Source organism: Anopheles gambiae, chromosome 2 (genome assembly GCF_943734735.2).
Source record: "Anopheles gambiae chromosome 2, idAnoGambNW_F1_1, whole genome shotgun sequence".
NCBI classification, from domain to species: Eukaryota; Metazoa; Arthropoda; class Insecta; order Diptera; family Culicidae; genus Anopheles; species Anopheles gambiae.
In genome coordinates, this window is record NC_064601.1 from 70,900,931 (window position 1) to 70,925,015 (window position 24,085).

Below are 24,085 nucleotides of genomic sequence, written 5' to 3' on the forward strand. Positions count from 1 at the left end.
AGCATCGGTTTCTGTATTGTATACTTCGAAAGTATTTATACAAGTGTACAAAATACAGTGTAAATGGGATGAACTAGTTTCGTTTAAAGGTGTCGAACTTTGTACGTTATAGTAGGTCCTTTGTTTTTGTGTGGTGTGTAAACATTAAGTAAGATTGATATCAGTGCTGGAGTGAATTCTTTACTGAATAAAATAGTGTACAAATATTGTTTTAAAAAACTGTGTGTTTTGTGTATTTTTCGGTAGCAAAAAAATATCACTAAAGTGCAAAAAGGTAAGAAATCAGTGATTGCGTTGAAAGGAAATTTCTCAGCTACGATGTTCTCCTTTTTTTTTTGTTTTTGGCCCGATGTATTCGCTTCCGCATTCTTCATAATGTGCATATAAATGATTGTTCCTAGGTTCCGCTAACAATGTGTTTTAGACGATGCAGTTGCATAATGTGAACAAAACGATAATGTGTAAATATGATGATGTAATTTCCCTGCCTGGTTGTCTGGCTGGCTGATTGGATGGCAGAATGGCTCACTGGCTGGTTAGTGCTGACTAAAATCGGATGCGCTTGGCCCCTCGCCGGAGTGCCGGGTGCATCATACATTGGTGTTCCGTTGCTAGTGCTCGGCTGAGCAGATATTTTGTAATATTTTATCATCGAAAACCCTCACCGCTCATTTCTTTCCTTTTTATGCATTTTATATTTTTCATCAGTAGGAGTATCACGTTTATTTATTTATTTATTTATTAATTTATTTATTTATTTATTTATTTATTTATTTATTTATTTATTTATTTATTTATTTATTTATTTTTTTAGAAATTGAAGTACATAAATCGGTCTATCCGTTTATATCGGTTTCATAAGCCTCTTCAATCGTTCAATGGTCAATCAATCATGGTCAACACTCTTACACTTCTGACGAACGTAAGTATGAACTGAATGAAAAAATATGCTCAGTAATGAATTGTGATATGTTCAAACCCAATTCATAGACAGACAAATTGCATTTGAGTGCAAAAAAAAAACTGCTTATACATTGTTTCATTTTGGTTTTCTCCCTCTCCATCTCTCTCTTGATAGGAATGCCTGGTCGCTAGCTGCAGCTTCCCATCGATGTAGGCACTCGATCTTCGAGGTTTTACTTCACCTGATCTAGCCATCGAACTCGCTGTGCTTCCTTGCTTCTAGTACCGAACTGAGTGCCGCTTTCGAACACCTTGCTGTTGGGGCACGAATCTGGCATCTTTACAACATGTCCCAGCCAGCGCAAACAGCCATGTCCGACGCGCCATACGGCTTCAGTAAGCTCGTGGTTGATCATTCGCATCCACACCCCATGCTCGAATGCACCGCTTAAGATGATCCGGAGGATGCGTCGGCCGTCGTGTTTCGCCGCTGTCCTTTGCATGCTATAAAGTAACACACCTATTCATCGCAGCACGAGCGCAACGTGATACATCGTGACATCATCCGGAAAACTTGCAGCTGGCGCACGGTGGTGATCTGAAGATTGCCGATTTCGGTTGGTCCGTGTACGAGCCGACCTTGTTCCGGTACGAAGCTGTGCGTTTCGCTCGACTATTTATCGCCCGAGATGGTGCATGGTCAGCCGCACATAAAAACTTTCGATCTATCGAATTTGGGCGTGCTGGCGTACAAGCTGCTGTGCGGTAAGGTCCCGGTTTTGGCGATCACGTATGATGAAGCTGCAGTTTAAGATGCCGCCAGATATGACGAAGCCGGCGGCCCATCTGATCTCGCGACTGTTCGTTAAGGATCTGGCCAGCCGTATGCCGCTGAAACATGTTGCGTTCATCCCTGGATTCTTCTGCACGTGCACAAAAAGTAAATAGGAATTGCTGCTACCATGTACCATATATTGTTATGTTCTCACAAAGTATGTTTATAAGATACCTGTACCTTTTAGTTTTTTAAACCCTATCTCTTATAAGAAGTAGTGGTATTTAAATTTAATATGAACAAGGCAAGTGTAATGATAAGTAATGATAATTGTTATTTGTGTGTTCACTCAATTGTTATTATACTTTCTTCATGTTCAGCATATGTTATTATTTCAATTATTAACAATAAAATATGGCAAAATATTTTTTAAGCTATAGATCGTCTTTGTATTGAATGAGTGCAATTGATGGGTTTTGCATTATGATGATCAAGACCGTGGCCAGCCTCTCGGGGTGCCTTTGGTGCCTCAGTTCTGTATGAAGGAGAGCGTAGAAGGGTATGGCTATATTCTTTTCGGAGCTGCCATGCACCTTTCGGTGCAACGATAAGATAGAGTTAATGTTTTGTTTTTGGTGATATGTTATATGTTAGGATAATTTGTTCGGCTATTTATTTAGATGACCTATTCAACTAGCTACATGACGGTGTAATTTGGAATAGGAAAAAAAAATATTAATCATTCCGTATGCCCTAATGGCAGAAAGCTGGTTTCTATATAGGATAAACGTAGTTCTATTCCCTCGCGCAGCACACACCAACCAGTGATTGACTATCCGGTTAGGTGATACGAATAAGTCTTGTAAGCATTTATACCTAACGTCAGCATGACCACGTTTGTCGGCTGTAGCGGAAATAAAGCATAACAATTATTTATTTGTTACGATATAAATAGGAAGAAAGTGCAACGCTGGGCGGTCCCGTGATACAGTCACGGGATAATAATAACATGCAAGTAATAACATGCCTATCATGGGTTCAAACCTCATACGGTCCGTCCCCCCGTAGCAAGGATCAACTATCCGGCTGCATGGTTTCGAAATCAGTTTCGAAAGCCTGTACAGGTCGAAATGTTCGCGTCGTTAAGCCAAAAAGAATGAAAGTGCTACGTTGTCGTGATGGATACGGTAAAAGTGTTTCCGTCTTAACAGAAGGTGTTCTATCATCTACCAAACCGTTGTGTGAGAAATGCAACTAGCTTGCGAAAAGGTTTGGTCAGTCTGCTTCATGAAAAAACAATCAATGTAGTCAGGTGTTTTTACTTCTCTTATTCGTCTTTGGATATAACTGTTGTCATTAATGGCATGCCTGTACCACTAATGGATGTATCAGTGTAATTAAGCTATTGATTACCCAGATCAGGATAGTCAGTCCTACGTATGAGGGGCTTGAGCCCATGACGAGCATGTTGTTTGGAAAACTAGTTTAGTGCATAACAATCAACTTATTTTCCTTCATTGAAGAACAGAGAAGCTGTTGTGGTCCGATCGAACTTAGCCATTCTGTCCATCTGGGTGTGCCACTCAGCGATAGCAGTCGACGGCTTCCGTATGATGTGTGCGTGGAAGGATGTGCGTGAGTTACAGGTCGCTGACGAGACGATTGAGAGAGAGATAGTGCAAAAAAGAGGGAGATCTAACCTACAGCGCACATGTAGTGAGTATTCTCATTCGTGCGGCTGAGCTAAGGCAAATAGGACTAACAGGCCCGTGCTATTCATTTATAATTGGGGAATAAAGGATTTTATATGTTTGTGTCAATGCAAAGTAATCGTCTTCATCATTGCAGTTAACGTCCATGCATCCGACATCAAAGAAGCCAAAGCAATCAGAAACCGATTGAAGATTTTAAAGCTCGCAGGCCACAGCGGGCATTAAGCACTGTTGTGGAAGGTCAGTGTTTTACGAACAAGAGCCCAACTGAATAGGAAAGGACTGTTCGAAGGGGAGTGGTTAGTACCAACATGTGATCGTCCTGATGATAGTGTTAAGAGTGTGTTCCTTTAGTCCAATAATTATTGTTTAAAATACGGTTGAGTAAAATACGTATGTTTGTCAATGATAATAAAAGGTCAAGGCTAAGTATGTAGAGAGAAAAAAAATAAATAAATAAAAATAAAACATAGTCCCCCGATCCTGTTAGTATACGATCGTCAGCAATTGACGTCGCATTCCAGCTAGCACCACGAGGAGGTAGGATTCGGAGTTCCAAGATAGCGGTTGCATAATACAGGGTTTTCCAATTGAGTGTAGACTAGCCGCATACTTTTTTTGAATAGTCGCAATAGATTCTTGACTAGCATCCTCTATTTTTAATTACGAGCAATGGATTATTGACTAGGAGCAATTGATTTCAGCAGATCCCTGCATGACAGCCTAAGAGCGTCTTGTTTATAACACCCGGTGTGACAGATCGACTTGAATAATAATCTGTGGATAATATTTAATTTCATCCGCATATTAGTTTAAAGCGTTTGTTTTACTGCTATATATCATCCACAAAATAAGATATATTTTATCTGATAGGTTTTTGGTGCTATTGTTTTGATTTTATGAATGCACAATACAACACAAAAGCACTTAACGGCTGAATTGAAATATGCAGTAGTGAACCCACAGGCATAACCTAACCAAAAGCTAGATTGGGCAAGTTTTTCAGAGTGACCAGATGTAGTTCTATCGATTTTCGATTGAATATCGGTTTACAATTGAACACACTAAAACTAAGTTTTTCTAACCAAAAATCAAATATTTTTGTAAGTATTGACCGTTCAACCGTTCAACCATAAAATTGGAATTTAATAAAATTTATGAGTGAATAAAAAGTAATTTTCTGAAATTTACCGAATTTGCTTTAGATTTCCTACCGGTAACCTCTAAAAACAATCTGGTCACTCCGCGCCAGCAACCGGTCTGCTGAAATCAATTGATCCTAGTCAATAATCCATTGCTCGTAATCAAAAATAGAGGATGCTAGTCAAGAATCTATTGCGACTATTCGAAAAAAGTATGCTGCTAGTCTAAACTCAATTGGAAAACCCTGTAATACATCCGCTTCCTGGCATTAGCTAGCCAGCTGGAAAGAGCTCGATGAATTTAAAGTGTTTAAAAATACGAAGAATAATATGTTAATACTTACTCAAACTCCTGAACTGATTGGATGGCACGCAAGATGGTAATGAAATTGTTAGGCTGGGCTCGCTTAAGCTGGTACTCGCGTATATATTCAATCAATGCTCCCCGGTTTGTGCCTTTATATCTTAAAAAGGGCTTGACCCAGCGCCATAAATTCTCGATGGTCTGTGTGTGTACTAATGGAACGCTTGGGTTGACAAAATTTTCGGAATGGTTTATCATCTCGTGCTCATACCCTTTTCCGTCTAATCCGATGTAGGCACGCCAACCATCCGTCACAATTGTCGTTCCGGGGGCCATATTGTTCATAATGATGCCCTGCTAGTTGCCAGCGGCGCGTTTCTGAACCAGCTCCAGAGAAATCTCTTTTGTCTCCCGACAAATACCACCGACCAGCCAAACCTGGTTGTTGTCCGCGATCCGTTCTCTGTGGTACTTCCTTTTATGTTTTAGCTTTTACTTATTGAAGTATGGGGCCGCGCGCACGAGCCGAACCGTGAGCCCTACCGGGAGCCCTGCTCGACCGGTAGCCTGTAACACACTCCTGCGTTAGGTGCGCTCTGCACACACTTAGCGCGCATCGCTAAGTGCGGCGTATTAGTGTGAGTGAGCGCAGTGTCGATTCCTGGATGTCGACCAGCAGCAGCGCAACTGCTACGGCGAATCCAGGGCTCGGCACGTCTATCCACAACATCTCCCCCTTTTAATAACCGAAGGGTCGAACCGACGCGGGTGATATTCCACAACGGAATACCAGCGTGGTGACGCCCTTCGACCGATGGTACGTAGTGGGGCCCGTGATGCTGCTGCGCTCATGTTCCCGGGCGGAGGCGATGATACCGCGTTCGCGTTCCTCGGGTTGCGGCTGTTGTTTCTGGAGCGGCGGCGATGATGCCGCGTTCGCTTTCCTCGGGAGCGTCTGCTGTGGTGCACCGTTGTCCCGGGGCGGCGGCGTTGATGCCGCGTTCGCGTCTTCGGGTTGTAGCGTCGCTGCTACGCCTGCCGGAAGGTGGCGGTGGTGCCACGATGAAACTTTGCGCCGGCAGGGCCATGACCGGCCACAGCGATGGCGTCTCTGGCTGGACATGCTGGGTTTGCTGCAGATGAGGCGGAATTTGTCCACGCCAATGAGGGCCGCTATGCTGCAGCTGAGGCGGAATGTGACGTCGCCTATGATATGAGGCTGCTGCGTTGCAGCCGAGGCGACTTACGTGTCGCCGTTGGTGATGCGGGGCTCGAGCTGCGGCGGGATAGCTGCTTCGCCGATGACGTGCTGCAGGGCTCGAGCCGGGGCGGAATGTGCCGTCGCCCTTAATATGCGGCTGCAGTGGGTGGTGTGTAGCCGGCTGCCCAATGCAGCGGTGATGGGACAGCAGCCGGGGCCACGGTGTCTGCGGTGGCGGCGGCCCGATGTTACGCGGTATCCAAAGGCACAGGGAACCGTGCCATCGCGATGGCCGCTGCACTGACGCTGCAGAAAGGCCAGACGAAACGCGATGGCTGCGGCGCGTTCTGTAGGATCCTCCTTGCGCAAGAGGATCCCATCCTCGTCGCCACTGTTGTGTTTGTACTTTTACTTTTATTAAAACACTTATAAACGAACAATAATAAATAAAAGACACAATGAACAAACAATTAACACTTTAAAACCGCAAGTGCGGTGGCCGCGCACCAGCCGCACCGTGAGCCCTACCGGGAGCCCTGCTTGACCGGTAGCCTGTTACACACTCCCTCGGGTAGGTGCGCTCTGCACACACTTAGCGCGCATCGCTAAGTGCGGCGTATTAGTGTGCGTGAGCGCAGTGTCGATTCCTGGATGTCGACCAGCAGCAGCGCAACTGCTACGGCGAATCCAGGGCTCGGCACGTCTATCCACAACACTTCCGTTTGGTAATGACGGACTCGTCGATCTCCACAGTGAGCCCTTTGCCTCCGATCTGTTGTCGGTGGGTTTCCACATATTCAGCGCTTATTTCACGGAGTATTTTGAACCATTTTAGAATGGCTGTCTTACCTACAATGAGATAAAAATAAAACAAAACAAAAAATTAATCAAAACCGACTGATTGAAAAAAATACTAAAAATAAATTACCGGCTGCACATTCAGCTTCCGCAACCATCCGCGTCGTATTTCGAGACCTCTCGAAGGTTATCTCCATCAACTGGGATAGAGACAGCCTCGAATTTTTGAAAGTACTATCCGTGCGGACAGTACATTCCCAGCCGGTGCAGCTCGATGTAGGCTTGCAAATCCATTTGCAAGCATTGGAGCGCTTGGTTACCTTCAGCTTCATTTGTCTCTTGCACTTGCTGCATTGTTGCGTTGGCGGCAAGAGTTCCGCTTCCTGCAAAAGACGAACCAACCCTTCCTCATCCGCGGTTAGCTTCTTCAGGTCACTGGAATTTTTGACTGCTGCAAATATATCCATAGTAGATGGTTTGTCCTGAAAATAAAACTTTCAAAAAGAGAGAATCTTTAATCTGTACACCACTTTCTTGATCAAAACATTCAACTACATACGGAGCAATATTTTCCCGCGCGATCTACACTTCCACACATAACCGATTTTACTCATTCGTTAGTACAATAAATTTAAACACACTCAACTGATATCGACGATTGATTGTGTGGTTTGTGAAGTAGTGATGTCCTGCTCGACCCGCACCAACCGGATTGGAGACATCCGGAAGCAACTCGGAGTCTTTCGAAACGACCCGTAAGATTTAAGGAGGTTCAGTAGGTGCAACGATTCCGGAAATTCGGTAGGTGCAAGAAAGCAGTCTCGATTCTGACACGTTGGTGCATTTCGGGTCGGGTCAAGGTAGGTTCAATACTCGACCAGAAATCGCTGCACCAACGGGTCGAAGTCGCTTGTCACCTACTCATCATGCGGGTCGACCCGAACTCGTTACACCCGCGGGTCGGAATCCATTACAGCGCATAATAATGCAGCATAAGCAGCGCTGTGCATAAGGTGCAGCGATTTCTGGTCGAGTATTGAACCTACCTTGACCCGACCCGAAATGCACCAACGTGTCGGAATCGAGACTGCTTTCTTGCACCTACCGGATTTCCGGAATCGTTGCACCTACTGAACCTCCTTGAATCTTACGGGTCGTTTCGAACGACTCCGAGTTCCTTCCGGATGTTTCCAATCCGGTTGGTGCGGGTCGAGCAGGACATCACTACTTCACAAACCACACAATCAATCGTCGATATCGGTTGAGTGTGTTTAAATGTATTGTACTAACGAATGAGTCAAATCGGTTATGTGTGGAAGTGTAGATCGCGCGGGAAAATATTGCTCCGTATGTAGTTGAATGTTTTGATCAACAAAGTGGTGTACAGATTAAAGATTCTCTCTTTTTGAAAGTTTTATTTTCAGGACAACCCATTTACAATGGATATATTTGCAGCAGTCAAAAATTCCAGTGACCTGAAGAAGCTAACCGCGGATGAGGAAGGGTTGGTTCGTCTTTTGCAGGAAGCGGAACTCTTGCCGCCAACGCAACAATGCAGCAAGTGCAAGAGACAAATGAAGCTGAAGGTAACCAAGCGCTCCAATGCTTGCAAATGGATTTGCAAGCCTACATCGAGCTGCACCGGCTGGGAATGTACTGTCCGCACGGATAGTATTTTCAAAAATTCGAGGCTGTCTCTATCCCAGTTGATGGAGATAACCTTCGAGTGGTCTCGAAATACGACGCGGATGGTTGCGGAAGCTGAATGTGCAGCCGGTAATATATTTTTAGTATTTTTTTCAATCAGTCGGTTTTGATTAATTTTTTGTTTTGTTTTATTTTTATCTCATTGTAGGTAAGACAGCCATTCTAAAATGGTTCAAAATACTCCGTGAAATAAGCGCTGAATATGTGGAAACCCACCGACAACAGATCGGAGGCGAAGGGCTCACTGTGGAGATCGACGAGTCCGTCATTACCAAACGGAAGTACCACAGAGGACGGATCGCGGACAACAACCAGGTTTGGCTGGTCGGTGGTATTTGTCGGGAGACAAAAGAGATTTTTCTGGAGCTGGTTCAGAAACGCGACGCTGGCAACTTGCAGGGCATTATAATGAACAATGTGGCCCCCGGAACGACAATTGTGACGGATGGTTGGCGTGCATACATCGGATTAGACGGAAAAGGGTATGAGCACGAGATGATAAACCATTCCGAAAATTTTGTCGACCCAAGCGATCCATTAGTACATACACAGACCATCGAGAATTTATGGCGCTGGGTCAAGCCCTTTTTAAGATCTAAAGGCACAAACCGGGGAGCATTAATAGAATATATACGCGAGTACCAGCTTAAGCGAGCCCAGCCCAACAATTTCATTACCATCTTGCGTGCCATCCAATCAGTTCAGGAGTTTGAGTAAGTATTAACATATTATTCTTCGTATTTTTAAACACTTTAAATTCATCGAGCTCTTTCCAGCTGGCTAGCTAATGCCAGGAAGCGGATGTATTACTATGCAACCGCTATCTTGGAACTCCGAATCCTACCTCCTCGTGGTGCTAGCTGGAATGCGACGTCAATTGCTGACGATCGTATACTAACAGGATCGGGGGACTATGTTTTATTTTTATTTATTTATTTTTTTTCTCTCTACATACTTAGCCTTGACCTTTTATTATCATTGACAAACATACGTATTTTACTCGACCGTATTTTAAACAATAATTATTGGACTAAAGGAACACACTCTTAACACTATCATCAGGACGATCACATGTTGGTACTAACCACTCCCCTTCGAACAGTCCTTTCCTATTCAGTTGGGCTCTTGTTCGTAAAACACTGACCTTCCACAACAGTGCTTAATGCCCGCTGTGGCCTGCGAGCTTTAAAATCTTCAATCGGTTTCTGATTGCTTTGGCTTCTTTGATGTCGGATGCATGGACGTTAACTGCAATGATGAAGACGATTACTTTGCATTGACACAAACATATAAAATCCTTTATTCCCCAATTATAAATGAATAGCACGGGCCTGTTAGTCCTATTTGCCTTAGCTCAGCCGCACGAATGAGAATACTCACTACATGTGCGCTGTAGGTTAGATCTCCCTCTTTTTTGCACTATCTCTCTCTCAATCGTCTCGTCAGCGACCTGTAACTCACGCACATCCTTCCACGCACACATCATACGGAAGCCGTCGACTGCTATCGCTGAGTGGCACACCCAGATGGACAGAATGGCTAAGTTCGATCGGACCACAACAGCTTCTCTGTTCTTCAATGAAGGAAAATAAGTTGATTGTTATGCACTAAACTAGTTTTCCAAACAACATGCTCGTCATGGGCTCAAGCCCCTCATACGTAGGACTGACTATCCTGATCTGGGTAATCAATAGCTTAATTGCACTGATACATCCATTAGTGGTACAGGCATGCCATTAATGACAACAGTTATATCCAAAGACGAATAAGAGAAGTAAAAACACCTGACTACATTGATTGTTTTTTCATGAAGCAGACTGACCAAACCTTTTCGCAAGCTAGTTGCATTTCTCACACAACGGTTTGGTAGATGATAGAACACCTTCTGTTAAGACGGAAACACTTTTACCGTATCCATCACGACAACGTAGCACTTTCATTCTTTTTGGCTTAACGACGCGAACATTTCGACCTGTACAGGCTTTCGAAACTGATTTCGAAACCACGCAGCCGGATAGTTGATCCTTGCTACGGGGGGACGGACCGTATGAGGTTTGAACCCATGATAGGCATGTTATTACTTGCATGTTATTATTATCCCGTGACTGTATCACGGGACCGCCCAGCGTTGCACTTTCTTCCTATTTATATCGTAACAAATAAATAATTGTTATGCTTTATTTCCGCTACAGCCGACAAACGTGGTCATGCTGACGTTAGGTATAAATGCTTACAAGACTTATTCGTATCACCTAACCGGATAGTCAATCACTGGTTGGTGTGTGCTGCGCGAGGGAATAGAACTACGTTTATCCTATATAGAAACCAGCTTTCTGCCATTAGGGCATACGGAATGATTAATATTTTTTTTTTCCTATTCCAAATTACACCGTCATGTAGCTAGTTGAATAGGTCATCTAAATAAATAGCCGAACAAATTATCCTAACATATAACATATCACCAAAAACAAAACATTAACTCTATCTTATCGTTGCACCGAAAGGTGCATGGCAGCGCCGAAAAGTATATAGCCATACCCTTCTACGCTCTCCTTCATACAGAACTGAGGCACCAAAGGCACCCCGAGAGGCTGGCCACGGTCTTGATCATCATAATGCAAAACCCATCAATTGCACTCATTCAATACAAAGACGATCTATAGCTTAAAAAATATTTTGCCATATTTTATTGTTAATAATTGAAATAATAACATATGCTGAACATGAAGAAAGTATAATAACAATTGAGTGAACACACAAATAACAATTATCATTACTTATCATTACACTTGCCTTGTTCATATTAAATTCAAATACCACTACTTCTTATAAGAGATAGGGTTTAAAAAACTAAAAGGTACAGGTATCTTATAAACATACTTTGTGAGAACATAACAATATATGGTACATGGTAGCAGCAATTCCTATTTACTTTTTGTGCACGTGCAGCAGAATCCAGGGATGAACGCAACATGTTTCAGCGGCATACGGCTGGCCAGATCCTTAACGAACAGTCGCGAGATCAGATGGGCCGCCGGCTTCGTCATATCTGGCGGCATCTTAAACTGCAGCTTCATCATACGTGGTCGCCAAAACCGGGACCTTACCGCACAGCAGCTTGTACGCCAGCACGCCCAAATTCGATAGATCGAAAGTTTTTATGTGCGGCTGACCATGCACCATCTCGGGCGATAAATAGTCGAGCGAAACGCACAGCTTCGTACCGGAACAAGGTCGGCTCGTACACGGACCAACCGAAATCGGCAATCTTCAGATCACCACCGTGCGCCAGCTGCAAGTTTTCCGGATGATGTCACGATGTATCACGTTGCGCTCGTGCTGCGATGAATAGGTGTGTTACTTTATAGCATGCAAAGGACAGCGGCGAAACACGACGGCCGACGCATCCTCCGGATCATCTTAAGCGGTGCATTCGAGCATGGGGTGTGGATGCGAATGATCAACCACGAGCTTACTGAAGCCGTATGGCGCGTCGGACATGGCTGTTTGCGCTGGCTGGGACATGTTGTAAAGATGCCAGATTCGTGCCCCAACAGCAAGGTGTTCGAAAGCGGCACTCAGTTCGGTACTAGAAGCAAGGAAGCACAGCGAGTTCGATGGCTAGATCAGGTGAAGTAAAACCTCGAAGATCGAGTGCCTACATCGATGGGAAGCTGCAGCTAGCGACCAGGCATTCCTATCAAGAGAGAGATGGAGAGGGAGAAAACCAAAATGAAACAATGTATAAGCAGTTTTTTTTTTGCACTCAAATGCAATTTGTCTGTCTATGAATTGGGTTTGAACATATCACAATTCATTACTGAGCATATTTTTTCATTCAGTTCATACTTACGTTCGTCAGAAGTGTAAGAGTGTTGACCATGATTGATTGACCATTGAACGATTGAAGAGGCTTATGAAACCGATATAAACGGATAGACCGATTTATGTACTTCAATTTCTAAAAAAATAAATAAATAATAAAATAAATAAATAAATAAATAAATAAATAAATTAAACGAGATACTCCTACTGATGAAAAATATAAAATGCATAAAAAGGAAAGAAATGAGCGGTGAGGGTTTTCGATGATAAAATATTACAAAATATCTGCTCAGCCGAGCACTAGCAACGGAACACCAATGTATGATGCACCCGGCACTCCGGCGAGGGGCCAAGCGCATCCGATTTTAGTCAGCACTAACCAGCCAGTGAGCCATTCTGCCATCTAATCAGCCAGCCAGACAACCAGGCAGGGAAATTACATCATCATATTTACACATTATCGTTTTGTTCACATTATGCAACTGCATCGTCTAAAACACATTGTTAGCGGAACCTAGGAACAATCATTTATATGCACATTATGAAGAATGCGGAAGCGAATACATCGGGCCAAAAACAAAAAAAAAAGGAGAACATCGTAGCTGAGAAATTTCCTTTCAACGCAATCACTGATTTCTTACCTTTTTGCACTTTAGTGATATTTTTTTGCTACCGAAAAATACACAAAACACACAGTTTTTTAAAACAATATTTGTACACTATTTTATTCAGTAAAGAATTCACTCCAGCACTGATATCAATCTTACTTAATGTTTACACACCACACAAAAACAAAGGACCTACTATAACGTACAAAGTTCGACACCTTTAAACGAAACTAGTTCATCCCATTTACACTGTATTTTGTACACTTGTATAAATACTTTCGAAGTATACAATACAGAAACCGATGCTCATGATTTAGTTGCATAAAACTAATGCAATCACACTTAAAACATACATATAGACACAATCACTACACAACATCACTACAGCACTTCGCCGATCGAGATCTGCACACAACACGCCCGCTCCTAATCTAAACACAACACGTCCACGAAGCGTTCAGCTTCTCCGATGTCGCCTCATTCAAAGCACCAGGGCTAACTGCGACCAATCGACTCGGTGGCATCACATCCAAGTCAGTATCCGCAATGAGACCTCCCTTCCGAGGCAACAGTCATTCGATCGTTCGTCTGGCATTAGCGGAAACTAAAGAAAGAAAAAAAACGTATGCTTGTAGTTATAATCCAACTCACCCGTGCATTAGAAGCATTTTCACGGCGACAAAGACTGTCGGTAACGTTTGCTGGATCTTGCCGTGCGCTTGCCAATTGAGTGCACATTTCTCATTGCCCATTACGTGGACATCAAGGTGGCCATCATACTGCCCGGCGACGACGGCTCCTTAAATATAGCGGATGAGCGCGTGGCTCGCCACCGATGGAGACATGTCGCGGCAGAAGGTGTACCACACGTTTATCGGCTGGCGTCGTGCTGGATGGCGCCGGAGGAGATGGAGCGGGACCACGGATACGGCTTCTAGTCGTTCGGCTTTACCGCGATCGAGATAGCGACCGGAACTGCGCCGTACCACAACTAGAAGGGCCTGTACCAGGCGTGCGGCAAGACGTTTCGCAAACTGGTCACCGAATGCTTGTAAAAGGAAATGTCCAAGCGTCCAACGGCGAGCGGGCTTTGTGTAGTAGGCTATGACTACCAATCAGTGGGATTTTGCCTCAGCATAATTTCGCTTCCTAGGCATAGTAGCCTATGCCTTCTTTAGTAATAAATAAGTTCTAAGTTAACCACCAAACAAGCAAGTTGGCGAATCTCGTCGCGAAGCAGCAGCAGCAGATCGAAATTTTAGCAAATCGAACTTTTTCGACGGCGGCTAGCGGAAGCGAGAAGACAATCGAGTCGTTGGCAAATGGAATCCAAGATTTCCTGTACGATCCGGACGCAGGAGTATTCTTTGATGCCAAAGCCAATGCCAATTTGCTATTCTGCCAAAGCATCCTCGCGATTTCTCTCTGGATGAGACCATTACAAAACTGAAGAAGTTGTTTGGTCGCCAGAAGTCGGGTTTTCACTCCCGTTACCAGTGCCTGCAGTACGCCAAGAGTGACGCGGATGATTTTACTTCGTATGCTGCCATGGTCAACAAACACTACGAAGCATTTCAACTTTCCAAGCTCACGTCGGATCAATTCAAAGCTCTCCGATTTGTCAGTGGACTCCAATCACCACGGGATGCGGACATCCGAGCTAGATTGATTTCGAAACTGGAAGCTGATGAAACTGCAGTTGTTGAACAAGGAGAAGCTGCAATTAAGGTGACTTTGGAAAGCCTGGTGGAAGAATTACGTTCATTACTTACTTACGTTCATTACAACTTACCTTGTTTTCCATGATCGAACATCGTTTAGTTGGATTGCCGGCATTCTTTCTTCCCGCTTTCGAACGTTCGCCGGCTCAACACGGTTGCACAACAGCTGCATAGAAAACACCGCTTTAATTGATTTAATATTACAATTATTGGCTATGCTTTACTTACCCTAAACTGCTTTCAGGCGTGCGAAGTCGATTCTACCGCCATTTATAATTTTTCGGCTGTTTATTTTACACATTACACACAACACTTTCATCACCGATGTATGCTTTTTTTAATCATTCGCCGTTGTACATCGTGAGAGCTATCGTTCGGTTCAAAATGTAAACAAACTTTATTTTTTCAATATTTGACAGATTGAATGACCGATCAACCGCACACTATCTCGTTTTTCTTGTCAGGGCTGCTTCGATTGCCATAGGGGGGGCCTTAAAAAATCTTTTACCATAAATGGTCCCAACAACTATAGACCTTTAGCACTTATACCAACAATAACCAAAGTCCTAAACTCAGCGGTATTATTAAAATTAAATAAATATATTGAAACCAAAAATATACTCCCGGAAAAATCCTTTGGATTCAGAAACAAAAGAACCATAAACCAATGCATTAACTATTTCAATAACGAAATAAATCACAACCAAAGACTAAATAGAATAAGTGGAGTAATATTCATAGATTTGGAAAAAGCATATAATAATGTTTCAACAAAAATCCTCGTGGAACAAATTATAAAATCAGACATCCCACCTCAAATTATAAAATGGACCTACTCCTTTCTTAGAAATAGAACTTTAATAATAGAGAGCAATAAAAAAAACATACAAAATGCTAGTGACAGATGGACTACCACAAGGAGATGTTATGTCACCAACACTTTTTAACTTATATACCAAAGATATACATAAAACTATAAACCAAACAAACACCAAAAATACTAAAATACAGTACGCGGATGATTTCGTTATTCTCAGCAGTGGAGTAAACGAAAGAGAGCAACAAAATAACCTACAAAACGCTTTAAATGCTTTCGCAATAGAAACAGAACAATTTAACATAAAATTTAACATAAACTCAAACAAGACAAAATTTATGGTTTTCGGAAAATCACATCACACCATACAACTCAACATACACAATAATAGCATAGAACACACAAACACATATAAATATCTAGGAACAGTAATAGACCCAAAACTCAATTTCCACAAACACATCGAACTACTACGTAACAAGGCTACAAACAGGCTAAATTTCTTGAAAATTACAAGCACGCAAAAAAATAACATAAACCCCAAAAACAGCCTAAAAATATACCGGGCAACAATCAGAAACACTATGGAAACGGGAGCTTCATACACTCTCAATAGCAACAAAAACAAATACAAAACAATGAATTCAACTATCAACCAGGCACTAAGAAAAGCTACAGGTTGCACCAAAACTACCCCCATAAATACTCTGCATGCCATTGCAGCAGAAATACCTTTCAATATCAGAAGTAGATTTATAGTACGTAAGGAACTAGCCAAAGATTTAGTCTACTCAGCAATCAATAGACAACAACTACAAATACATCAAAGAACAAAATACAAAAAAAAAGAAAAAAACAATACATGAAACATCGTGCGAAAAAGACAATAAAATTCTAAAACAAATATACATTGCAAAGAACAACGATATAACCACACACATCAAAATAAATACAAAAATTAAAGACACGATAGAAACAAAAACAAAAACAAACACTCAAATTTTGAAACAAATTACCATTGAAAACATGAACAAGTACGAAAATAACAGACCCACCATCTACACTGATGGAAGCATTGCCGGAAATAAAGTAGGCATAGGGATATACATAAAAAACAAACCACAACATTACTACTATAGCTATAGATTAAAAAATCTCACCTCCATAACCACCGCCGAACTGATAGCAATCGAAAAAGCCTTATTTTTAGCACAAGAAAACAGTAATTTTCACAGACAGTCTAACATCATGTAACATTCTACAAAAAGCAATGACAGAAAACAAAATAGAGGAAATTTGTTACAATATTATAAAAACAGCAACAAATATTAGAGCAGATATTGTATGGATTCCATCACATGTAGGCATTGATGGAAATGATAGAGCAGATGAACTGGCAAAAAAAGGCACTTTAACAAATTGGTTCTATAAGAACAAAATCAGATACACAGACGCTACCTAATATTTCAAAAAAGAAATGGAAGAGGAAACAAAAAAATGGTACAAAGACCTGGGCAGGAATAAAGGGAAAAAGTTTATGCAATTCCAAAATGTTTTCAAAACAGAACTATGGCACAAACAGGTTAACCTGAACGGAAATGAAGTAAAAACAATTAACAAAATACTGGCAGGGCATAATCTTTCCGAAATTTGGCTTCATAAAATGAAAATAGTAGAAAATGGAACCTGTGAGAAATGTCTAGTCCCAGAAACAGGACGACACAAAATTTTTGAGTGTCAAAAATATAAAAGACATAAAGACATCTCCCTAGACACTTTGCACGAAAAATGGATGGAAACCAGTGGAAATACCTGCAAAAAAAATATAGAATTCATAAAAGAAAACAATATTACATTATAGTACTTCATCACACACATTTTCAAATAAAAAGAAATTCAACAATTTTTTTACACATTTCCTATATCTTCAAAACTCACAACATAGAACCTGCACTCAACACTCCAGTAAAAATGATGTAGCAATAGGATAAGTACTTACTATTTATTTATCTATTTATTATATTTATTACATCTATTACATTTATTATATTTATTCTATTTATTATATTTATTATATTTATCATATTTATGATATTTATGTGTTCAAAGTATCAATTTTGTTTGTATAATGAAACGTTATTCCATGTTTTTTTTTCCTTGTTATTCAATTATTTAAAACTATTTATGCAATCATTTCTCAGAACCCCATTTATTTATTTATTTATTTATTTATTTATTTATTTATTTATATATTGTTTTTTGGCATGACTTTTATATATATATATATATATATATATATATATATATATATATATATATATATATATATATATATATATATATATATATATATATATATATATATATATATATACACACAAAAAATCACCTAACTGCACATTCCAAATCCAAACACCACACCACAAAAAAATAACAATAACAATAATTAAATTTAATAAATTCAATAATAAATCCGATTTTACACGCATCAGGGGGGCCTCCTAAGGTTGGGTACTCCGTTTGTTCTTGCAAACATGAGAAATCCAAAGACATCCTTTTCCATCACTAGAGGATAAAAATAAGATGCCAAAAGGACTAACTGAAAGGACCTTGTATCAAAACCACCACACCCAAAAAAAAAAAAAAAAAACTTTTTGAAACTTCACAAAACAACCCACTTCAAAAAAAAATAAAATAAAAATAAAAATTGCGCATCGTTTACTGATACGGTCACATCTGTACCCATATGATAATGGGGATTTATTTCTAGGGCAAACGGGGTGTGAGGTAGAGAGAAACAGGTTGCGACGAGGGAGAAGCAGGATAGTTTTGGAGAGAGAGGAATGAAACCAAGGGGGAAACGAATAGCCTCACATACGGAGAGCGAGAAATGTCAAAACAAACCGTTCGAAACACATTCAAACAAACGAGGACGCTTCGCGAGCCGGTGTTTGTGAAATTTATATTTTGTTATTTTAAAGTGATTTAAAGTGTTTCAGAGAAGAAAATGGACCAGATAAAGCAGTTGAAGAAGAGTGGGCTGTTAAGGAAGCGAGCTCTGGCAAGGATGGGTGAAATGAAGAAGAAATGGGTGGCTGAAAATCAACCCGGTCCGAGTACGAGTATGGAAGTGCAAGGTAAGCGATTTTCATCATCTTTTACGCACGTTAAACTCGGTATCAAGTTTATATTTAATAGTTGTTTTAAAAAGAAACCACATTTAGCTGTGTGTAACTCTGAGTATACGAAGTGCGTATACTTTTTGTCAGTGGTGCGTTAAACGGTGGGCGGACTGGGCGGCCGCCAGGGGCCCCGTCGATCTAGGGGGCCCCGTCATTGTGGATGTTCGACTTCGTATCGCCTTCATTGTGGATGTTCGACTTCGTACCGATTCTCCCCCCCCCCCCCTCTGGTTGGGACTTTTACCATCTATTTCAAAAAGACACATTTTTAATTAATTCATTTTTCCCATCGCTTTACTCACTGTATTTTGTCGAGGGCCCCGAACTGCAGAAAACCGGGGCCCCATACTACTCAAAGCAGCACATTAAATGTTCTAAGAAATCTGCCAATACTTGCATCAAAGCTGCGCTGCGACACGCGCGCACAGCTCAAATCAATACCTCATCATCGTTGGCGCAAAGTATTGGACAGAGCGAGAAACCGTCAATTTTTGCTGGTGTGGGTGGCCTGTGCACGAGACACCCAAACCCACAACCACGCAGAGCAACTTGCTGCTAAAATGGAATACACAGAACGCTGCGCTTAACTACCACCGAAAACCCGTTACACAACACAAGCATACAACACACCCAAACAAAAGTTTAAAGACCCCGAAACACAATATCAATACACCGGCTCGTAGCCGGTAAAATTAGCAGGAAAAATTGACTAACATCAAGCAAGCAACGGTGCTCCAGTGGGTAGAGGTTTCATTCGAGAAACGATTCCATCGATATCGATGTGTGCGCTTTTCAAATTGGCTGGGATGAAACGTGCCTGCGCTTGTCTGGGGGCCCCTATACTTGTTTTGCAGATGTGTGCCGAAAACAGACAGCTGTTTTCACGCGAAAAATGGTATTCATATCTCAAGCCTGAGATCGTGGAGCGTGCCTGCTTTTAACGCAAAACCTTAAATTTTCACGCGGGGCCCTACTCAACTTTTGTGGTCAACTGACAAATAGGGGAAATCGGGAAGGGAAAGTAATATGTCCAAAAAGGATCTGGGCCATGTTAATATTAAAATGATGTTTTATCACTATTTACATACAACTTTTTGCGTGAAGACAAGATAAAAAACCGTTACAGCTATGCTGAAACTAAAACTCAAAGGTGGTTTACGGGGCCCCAACTATTATGTGGACTCTTCGATGAAGGGGCCCCTTCGGTAAGGGCCCCCGTCGGTAAGGAGGCCCCGTCGATAAGGGGCCCCGTCTACAAGGGGCCCCGTCAATGAAGGGCCCGTCCATTTGGTGTCTTGGTGTGGATGGTCGATGCACGAGCTCACCAAAAAATACGCGGAGACACTTGCTGCTAAAATCCAATGCACAGCACACAGAACAGAACGCTGCGTTTAACCACAAAGAAAACCCGTTACAACAGCCACAAGCAAACATCAGACACAGACAAAAGTTTAAAGGCCCCTATACAAAATTTCAATACACCGGCTCGTAGCCGGAGAAATTAGCAGGAAAAAATGACACCCAGCTCGCGTCGCTTTAAAAAGCCTAGGAAGGTCGTTTGGTCAACGGTGGGTTCAGTGGGTTGAGGTTTCATTCGAGGAATGGTTTAATCGATGTCAATGTGTGCGCTCTTGGCTGGGATGAACCGCCTGTTCTTGTATACGGGGCCCCTGCTACCGCTTTGCGATTCTGTGCCGAAAGCAGACAGCTGTTTCACACGAAAAATGGTACTCACATTCCTGGCCTGGGATAGTGGATTGTGTGTGTCTTTTAATGCAAAAACTAAAATTTTCTTTCTTGGCCCAGATGCCAAGACAAGAGATGCCTCACGCAAACTACTTGCACATACGACATTAAAAGGCTCCGAAACACACACATCTCAACACAACGGTTCGTAGCCGGAGAAATTAACAAGAAAAATTGGCTGACACCAAGCACGCTCTTTTTATCTGTTGAGGTTTCATTCAAGAATCGATTCCGATGTCGATGTGTGCGCTTTTTAATTTGGCCTGTGTTTATGTTATCACGCAAAAACTAAGAACTCGTGCCCCTGCTATCTTTTGGGGACTGTACGAAGTGATGGTGGAAAAGCAAGCTGTTGAAGGGTTTGAGTCAAATTTGAAAGGGTCGACGGAAAGGAAATATCGATATGAATGATCGCGTAAAATTTGACGGCAGCGGTCGGCAAAGTCCGGCCCGCCACAATATGCAGTCAGGCCCGAGAAAATATTTGCGCGATTTTGAAAGATAGGAAGATCCTATTCATTACAAATTAACTGAACATATTTTCATATGACAATTCATATCGTTGAACTATTCCAAATTTGATCACCATAACATGGATTGTCGGACCAATCAATATGGTCAAATTTGAGGAGAAATTAGAAAATAGAAACGAATAATTCCATAAAAACCTGGCTGTTGATTTTACAAGAACAATGGTTACACACTATTGCTTTTTAAGGATGCAACGATTTTCTTGGAGCTTTTTTTTAAAGAAATGCACTATCAATTGGTCTGACCTGGCCTTACTTGTCCGTGGCCTCATAATAGTACTGAACGATTGTACGTTTGTCTCGATAATTTTTCAGCTGTTAAGGTTTTTGTACCATCTTCAGATATATCCTGAAAACATTTTGCAACATGGAAGGAAGGGTACATTCAGAAGCGATATTGCGATTTTGCTTAATTGTTTGGAACTTTTTATGACTTTTGCACACTATGCTGCTGACTCTTAATTGAAGAATCTTTACAATCAATTTTAGTTATTGTAAGTCAATAAAACGAATTTGAAACTTGCTTGGATGATATAATAATTTAAGAAAACCAATAACCAATCGCATTGTTTAATATCATAAACCAGTTATTTGGGTATTAACTGTAAAATATGTGTAAAAAAATGCATTCTCCTGGCCCTCACCGCTCGATCATTTAGAAAGCAGCTGATCTAAAGCAGTGGTCTCCAACCTGTGGTCCGTGGATTACTTGAGACAAAAATACTGCAATACAAGGTATTTCCTGTTACTTTCGAATGAAAATATTATTTTACCCGCGTGCAAGAAGTTATCGCTCTGACCGATTGAAAATGAAGTGGCCGTAATTCGAAGCAAGACATTCAGTATTCATTGTAAAGGTAAACACCAACGTAAAAGCAAAATATTGTTTTCATGTTATGCTCACGATGACGATTTTAAATCTTAAAAGATTTTAAATTTTTAATCGTCCGTATTATGAAACACGAGCTGGAAACTGTAAAGTAGGAAAGAAACTATCGTTTAGAACCATCGTTCTTGTCAATAAAAGACAAATGTAACTAACTTAGCGAAAACGATAACTTTCCGACCTTTAACTTCTTTTGAGTATAGATAAAACCAACTCCGATCATGGCAGGTCAGATTTGTTCGGATTATCAGGATAGGACTAAGCCCATCCATCATTTATCGACTATCGAACCAAACCAACCCCCCCGAACGCACAAATCACAAATGCACTAATTTATGTACGCTTTTATGGACGTATTTAGTAATAAAGTCTTTTAGTTTCAGGTCCGGAAGCTGTGGTTGATGGCGTTGCTGAGGAGTGCATGATGGATTTCCCCTTGTCGGAGGAGGAGGATGTATTCATTTTATCCGATGATGAAGATGAGGATGAAATAATCGAATACATCGAGAACGAGAGCGAAGAGGATGATAAAGATGAAGAAGATCATCTACTGAATGAGGAAAATAATAGTTCAGCTCAACATCCGATGGCCAAGCGGTTGAGAGTTTGGGCTTTATCTCATAAGATACCTCATTTAGTATTGAATGATCTTCTTCGCTTGGTTCGCGAAACAACGGACATTCCTCTTCCTCTAGATTCTAGAACGCTCCTTAAGACACCGGTTGCTGTGGGCAAGGAAATACACGCGGTAGCTGGCGGTGAAATGTGGTATCATGGCATTGCGAAATGTATGCAAAGTTGTTTTCGGTAAGACAGATTGTGCTTAGCTTGATAACATGTACCATGTAATGGTATAACTAATGCATAGGTAACATCAGAACTAATGCATAGGCAGATACTGTGTTTCATATTAGGAAGCCGACTCCTTCGGTCAACGAAATATTAATAAACATATTCGTAGATGGGCTACCGTTATTTAAGAGCGGGCCAAAACAGCTATGGCCCATATTGGTGAAGCTTGTAAACGTCCCAGAAGCTCCCATATTGGTGGTTGGCGTGTTTTGTGGCTTATCCAAACCGGAAAATGTCGAGGACTACTTGCGCCCACTCGTTGATGAATTGAATCGCCTACACGATGACGGAATTGTTATCAACAACAAAAAAATAAAAATCACCCTTAAAGCTTTCCTGGCAGATTCTCCAGCACGAGCATTCATCAAAGGTAAGCAATGGAGAATAATACAGAGCTGAATAAGTTAACAATATTTATGTATCTTTTTTCCAGGTGTAACATACTTCAACGGCGCTTGCGGTTGCATAAAGTGCAAAATCGTAGGAAAATTTGACAAGAGCGCACGGAAGATGATATTTGAAGGCGTTGCTGAGGAGAGGATCGACGATGATTTTCGCGATGGAAACTACCCAATAAGACACCAGAAGCACCATACTCCGTTATTAGACTTAAAATAATTTAATATAGTAGTTCAGATGTCAATTGCAGACGATTTACACTTGTTTCATCTAGGGGCATTGAAAAAATTGCTTAAAGGTTATAAAGGAGATTATAAAGGGTTTTCAGCATGGTCAGCAGCAGAGCAGGAAGAGATAAACAAGATTTTAGCTAGAATAGAATTGCCAGCAGAGATACATCGAGGTGTTAGGTCTTTAAAATATGTGGATTATTGGAAGGGGACAGATTTCCGGTCTTTTTTAAATCATATAAGTATCCCTTTGTTCTTAGGAAGAATCCACGATTCAGCGTACGATCATTTTAAACTTATTTATGTAGCTCATACTTTCCTTTCGCATTCTTTCTTCAAACAATATTGGACATACGCTGGTCAATTATTAGAAAAATTTGTTTTAGACTACAGCTCAATATACACCAAATATAATTTAACTAGTAATGTCCATAACCTTTTACACGTCACAAAAGACGTTCAAAATTTAGGTCCCCTTCCAGAAATTTCAACATATGATTGTGAGAATACGCTGCAGTTTATGAAAAGGCTAGCAAGACCAGGACCGAGAATATTAAATCAAATAGTTTGCAGGCTTGCTGAGCTTAGGGAAACACAAGTAGCAGTTAGAAAGGAGGAAAAACAGTATCCCATTTTCAAATTCAGAGGAGAGGAAGTAATTTTATTCGTTAAGGAAGGTTTAATGCTAAGGAAAGGTAAAAGGAATGGATGGTTTTTGACGAAGGATAGGGAGATCATCAGGTATAG

The 24,085-nt window shown here is 41.4% G+C and overlaps 2 protein-coding genes and 1 long non-coding RNA gene across 3 annotated transcripts; 2 read left to right on the top strand and 1 right to left on the bottom strand.

Annotated features, from left to right (window-relative positions):
- Positions 1–8,274: 8,274 nt before the first annotated feature.
- On the top strand, positions 8,275–9,259 carry LOC133395126 (uncharacterized). Its single transcript, XM_061663826.1, has 2 exons — positions 8,275–8,611; positions 8,691–9,259. The coding sequence occupies exons 1-2, from the start codon at positions 8,275–8,277 to the stop codon at positions 9,257–9,259; spliced, it is 906 nt and encodes a 301-aa protein (XP_061519810.1).
- Positions 9,260–11,202: 1,943 nt separating this feature from the next.
- LOC133391857 (uncharacterized) lies at positions 11,203–12,717 on the bottom strand. Its single transcript, XR_009765309.1, has 2 exons — positions 12,396–12,717; positions 11,203–12,239 (listed from the first exon to the last, which is right to left on the bottom strand). It is a non-coding gene; the product is annotated as an uncharacterized LOC133391857 (long non-coding RNA).
- Positions 12,718–22,201: 9,484 nt separating this feature from the next.
- On the top strand, positions 22,202–24,068 carry LOC133391905 (uncharacterized). The gene is made up of 3 exons (XM_061648609.1): positions 22,202–22,664; positions 22,772–23,079; positions 23,143–24,068. Exons 1-3 carry the CDS (start codon positions 22,279–22,281, stop codon positions 23,325–23,327), a joined length of 879 nt encoding a protein of 292 aa, XP_061504593.1. The 5' UTR covers positions 22,202–22,278; the 3' UTR covers positions 23,328–24,068.
- Positions 24,069–24,085: the final 17 nt, after the last annotated feature.

What these genes read in the sequence shown, in the direction of transcription:
- LOC133395126 (XM_061663826.1), top strand. Translation starts at nt 8,275, where the DNA reads ATGGATATATTTGCAGCAGTCAAAAATTCCAGTGACCTGAAGAAGCTA. An exon ending in GGAAGCTGAATGTGCAGCCG is followed by an intron (nt 8,612 to 8,690) that starts GTAATATATTTT and finishes ATCTCATTGTAG; the next exon opens with GTAAGACAGCCATTCTAAAA.
- LOC133391905 (XM_061648609.1), top strand. Translation starts at nt 22,279, where the DNA reads ATGATGGATTTCCCCTTGTCGGAGGAGGAGGATGTATTCATTTTATCC. An exon ending in TGTATGCAAAGTTGTTTTCG is followed by an intron (nt 22,665 to 22,771) that starts GTAAGACAGATT and finishes GTTTCATATTAG; the next exon opens with GAAGCCGACTCCTTCGGTCA. An exon ending in AGCACGAGCATTCATCAAAG is followed by an intron (nt 23,080 to 23,142) that starts GTAAGCAATGGA and finishes TCTTTTTTCCAG; the next exon opens with GTGTAACATACTTCAACGGC.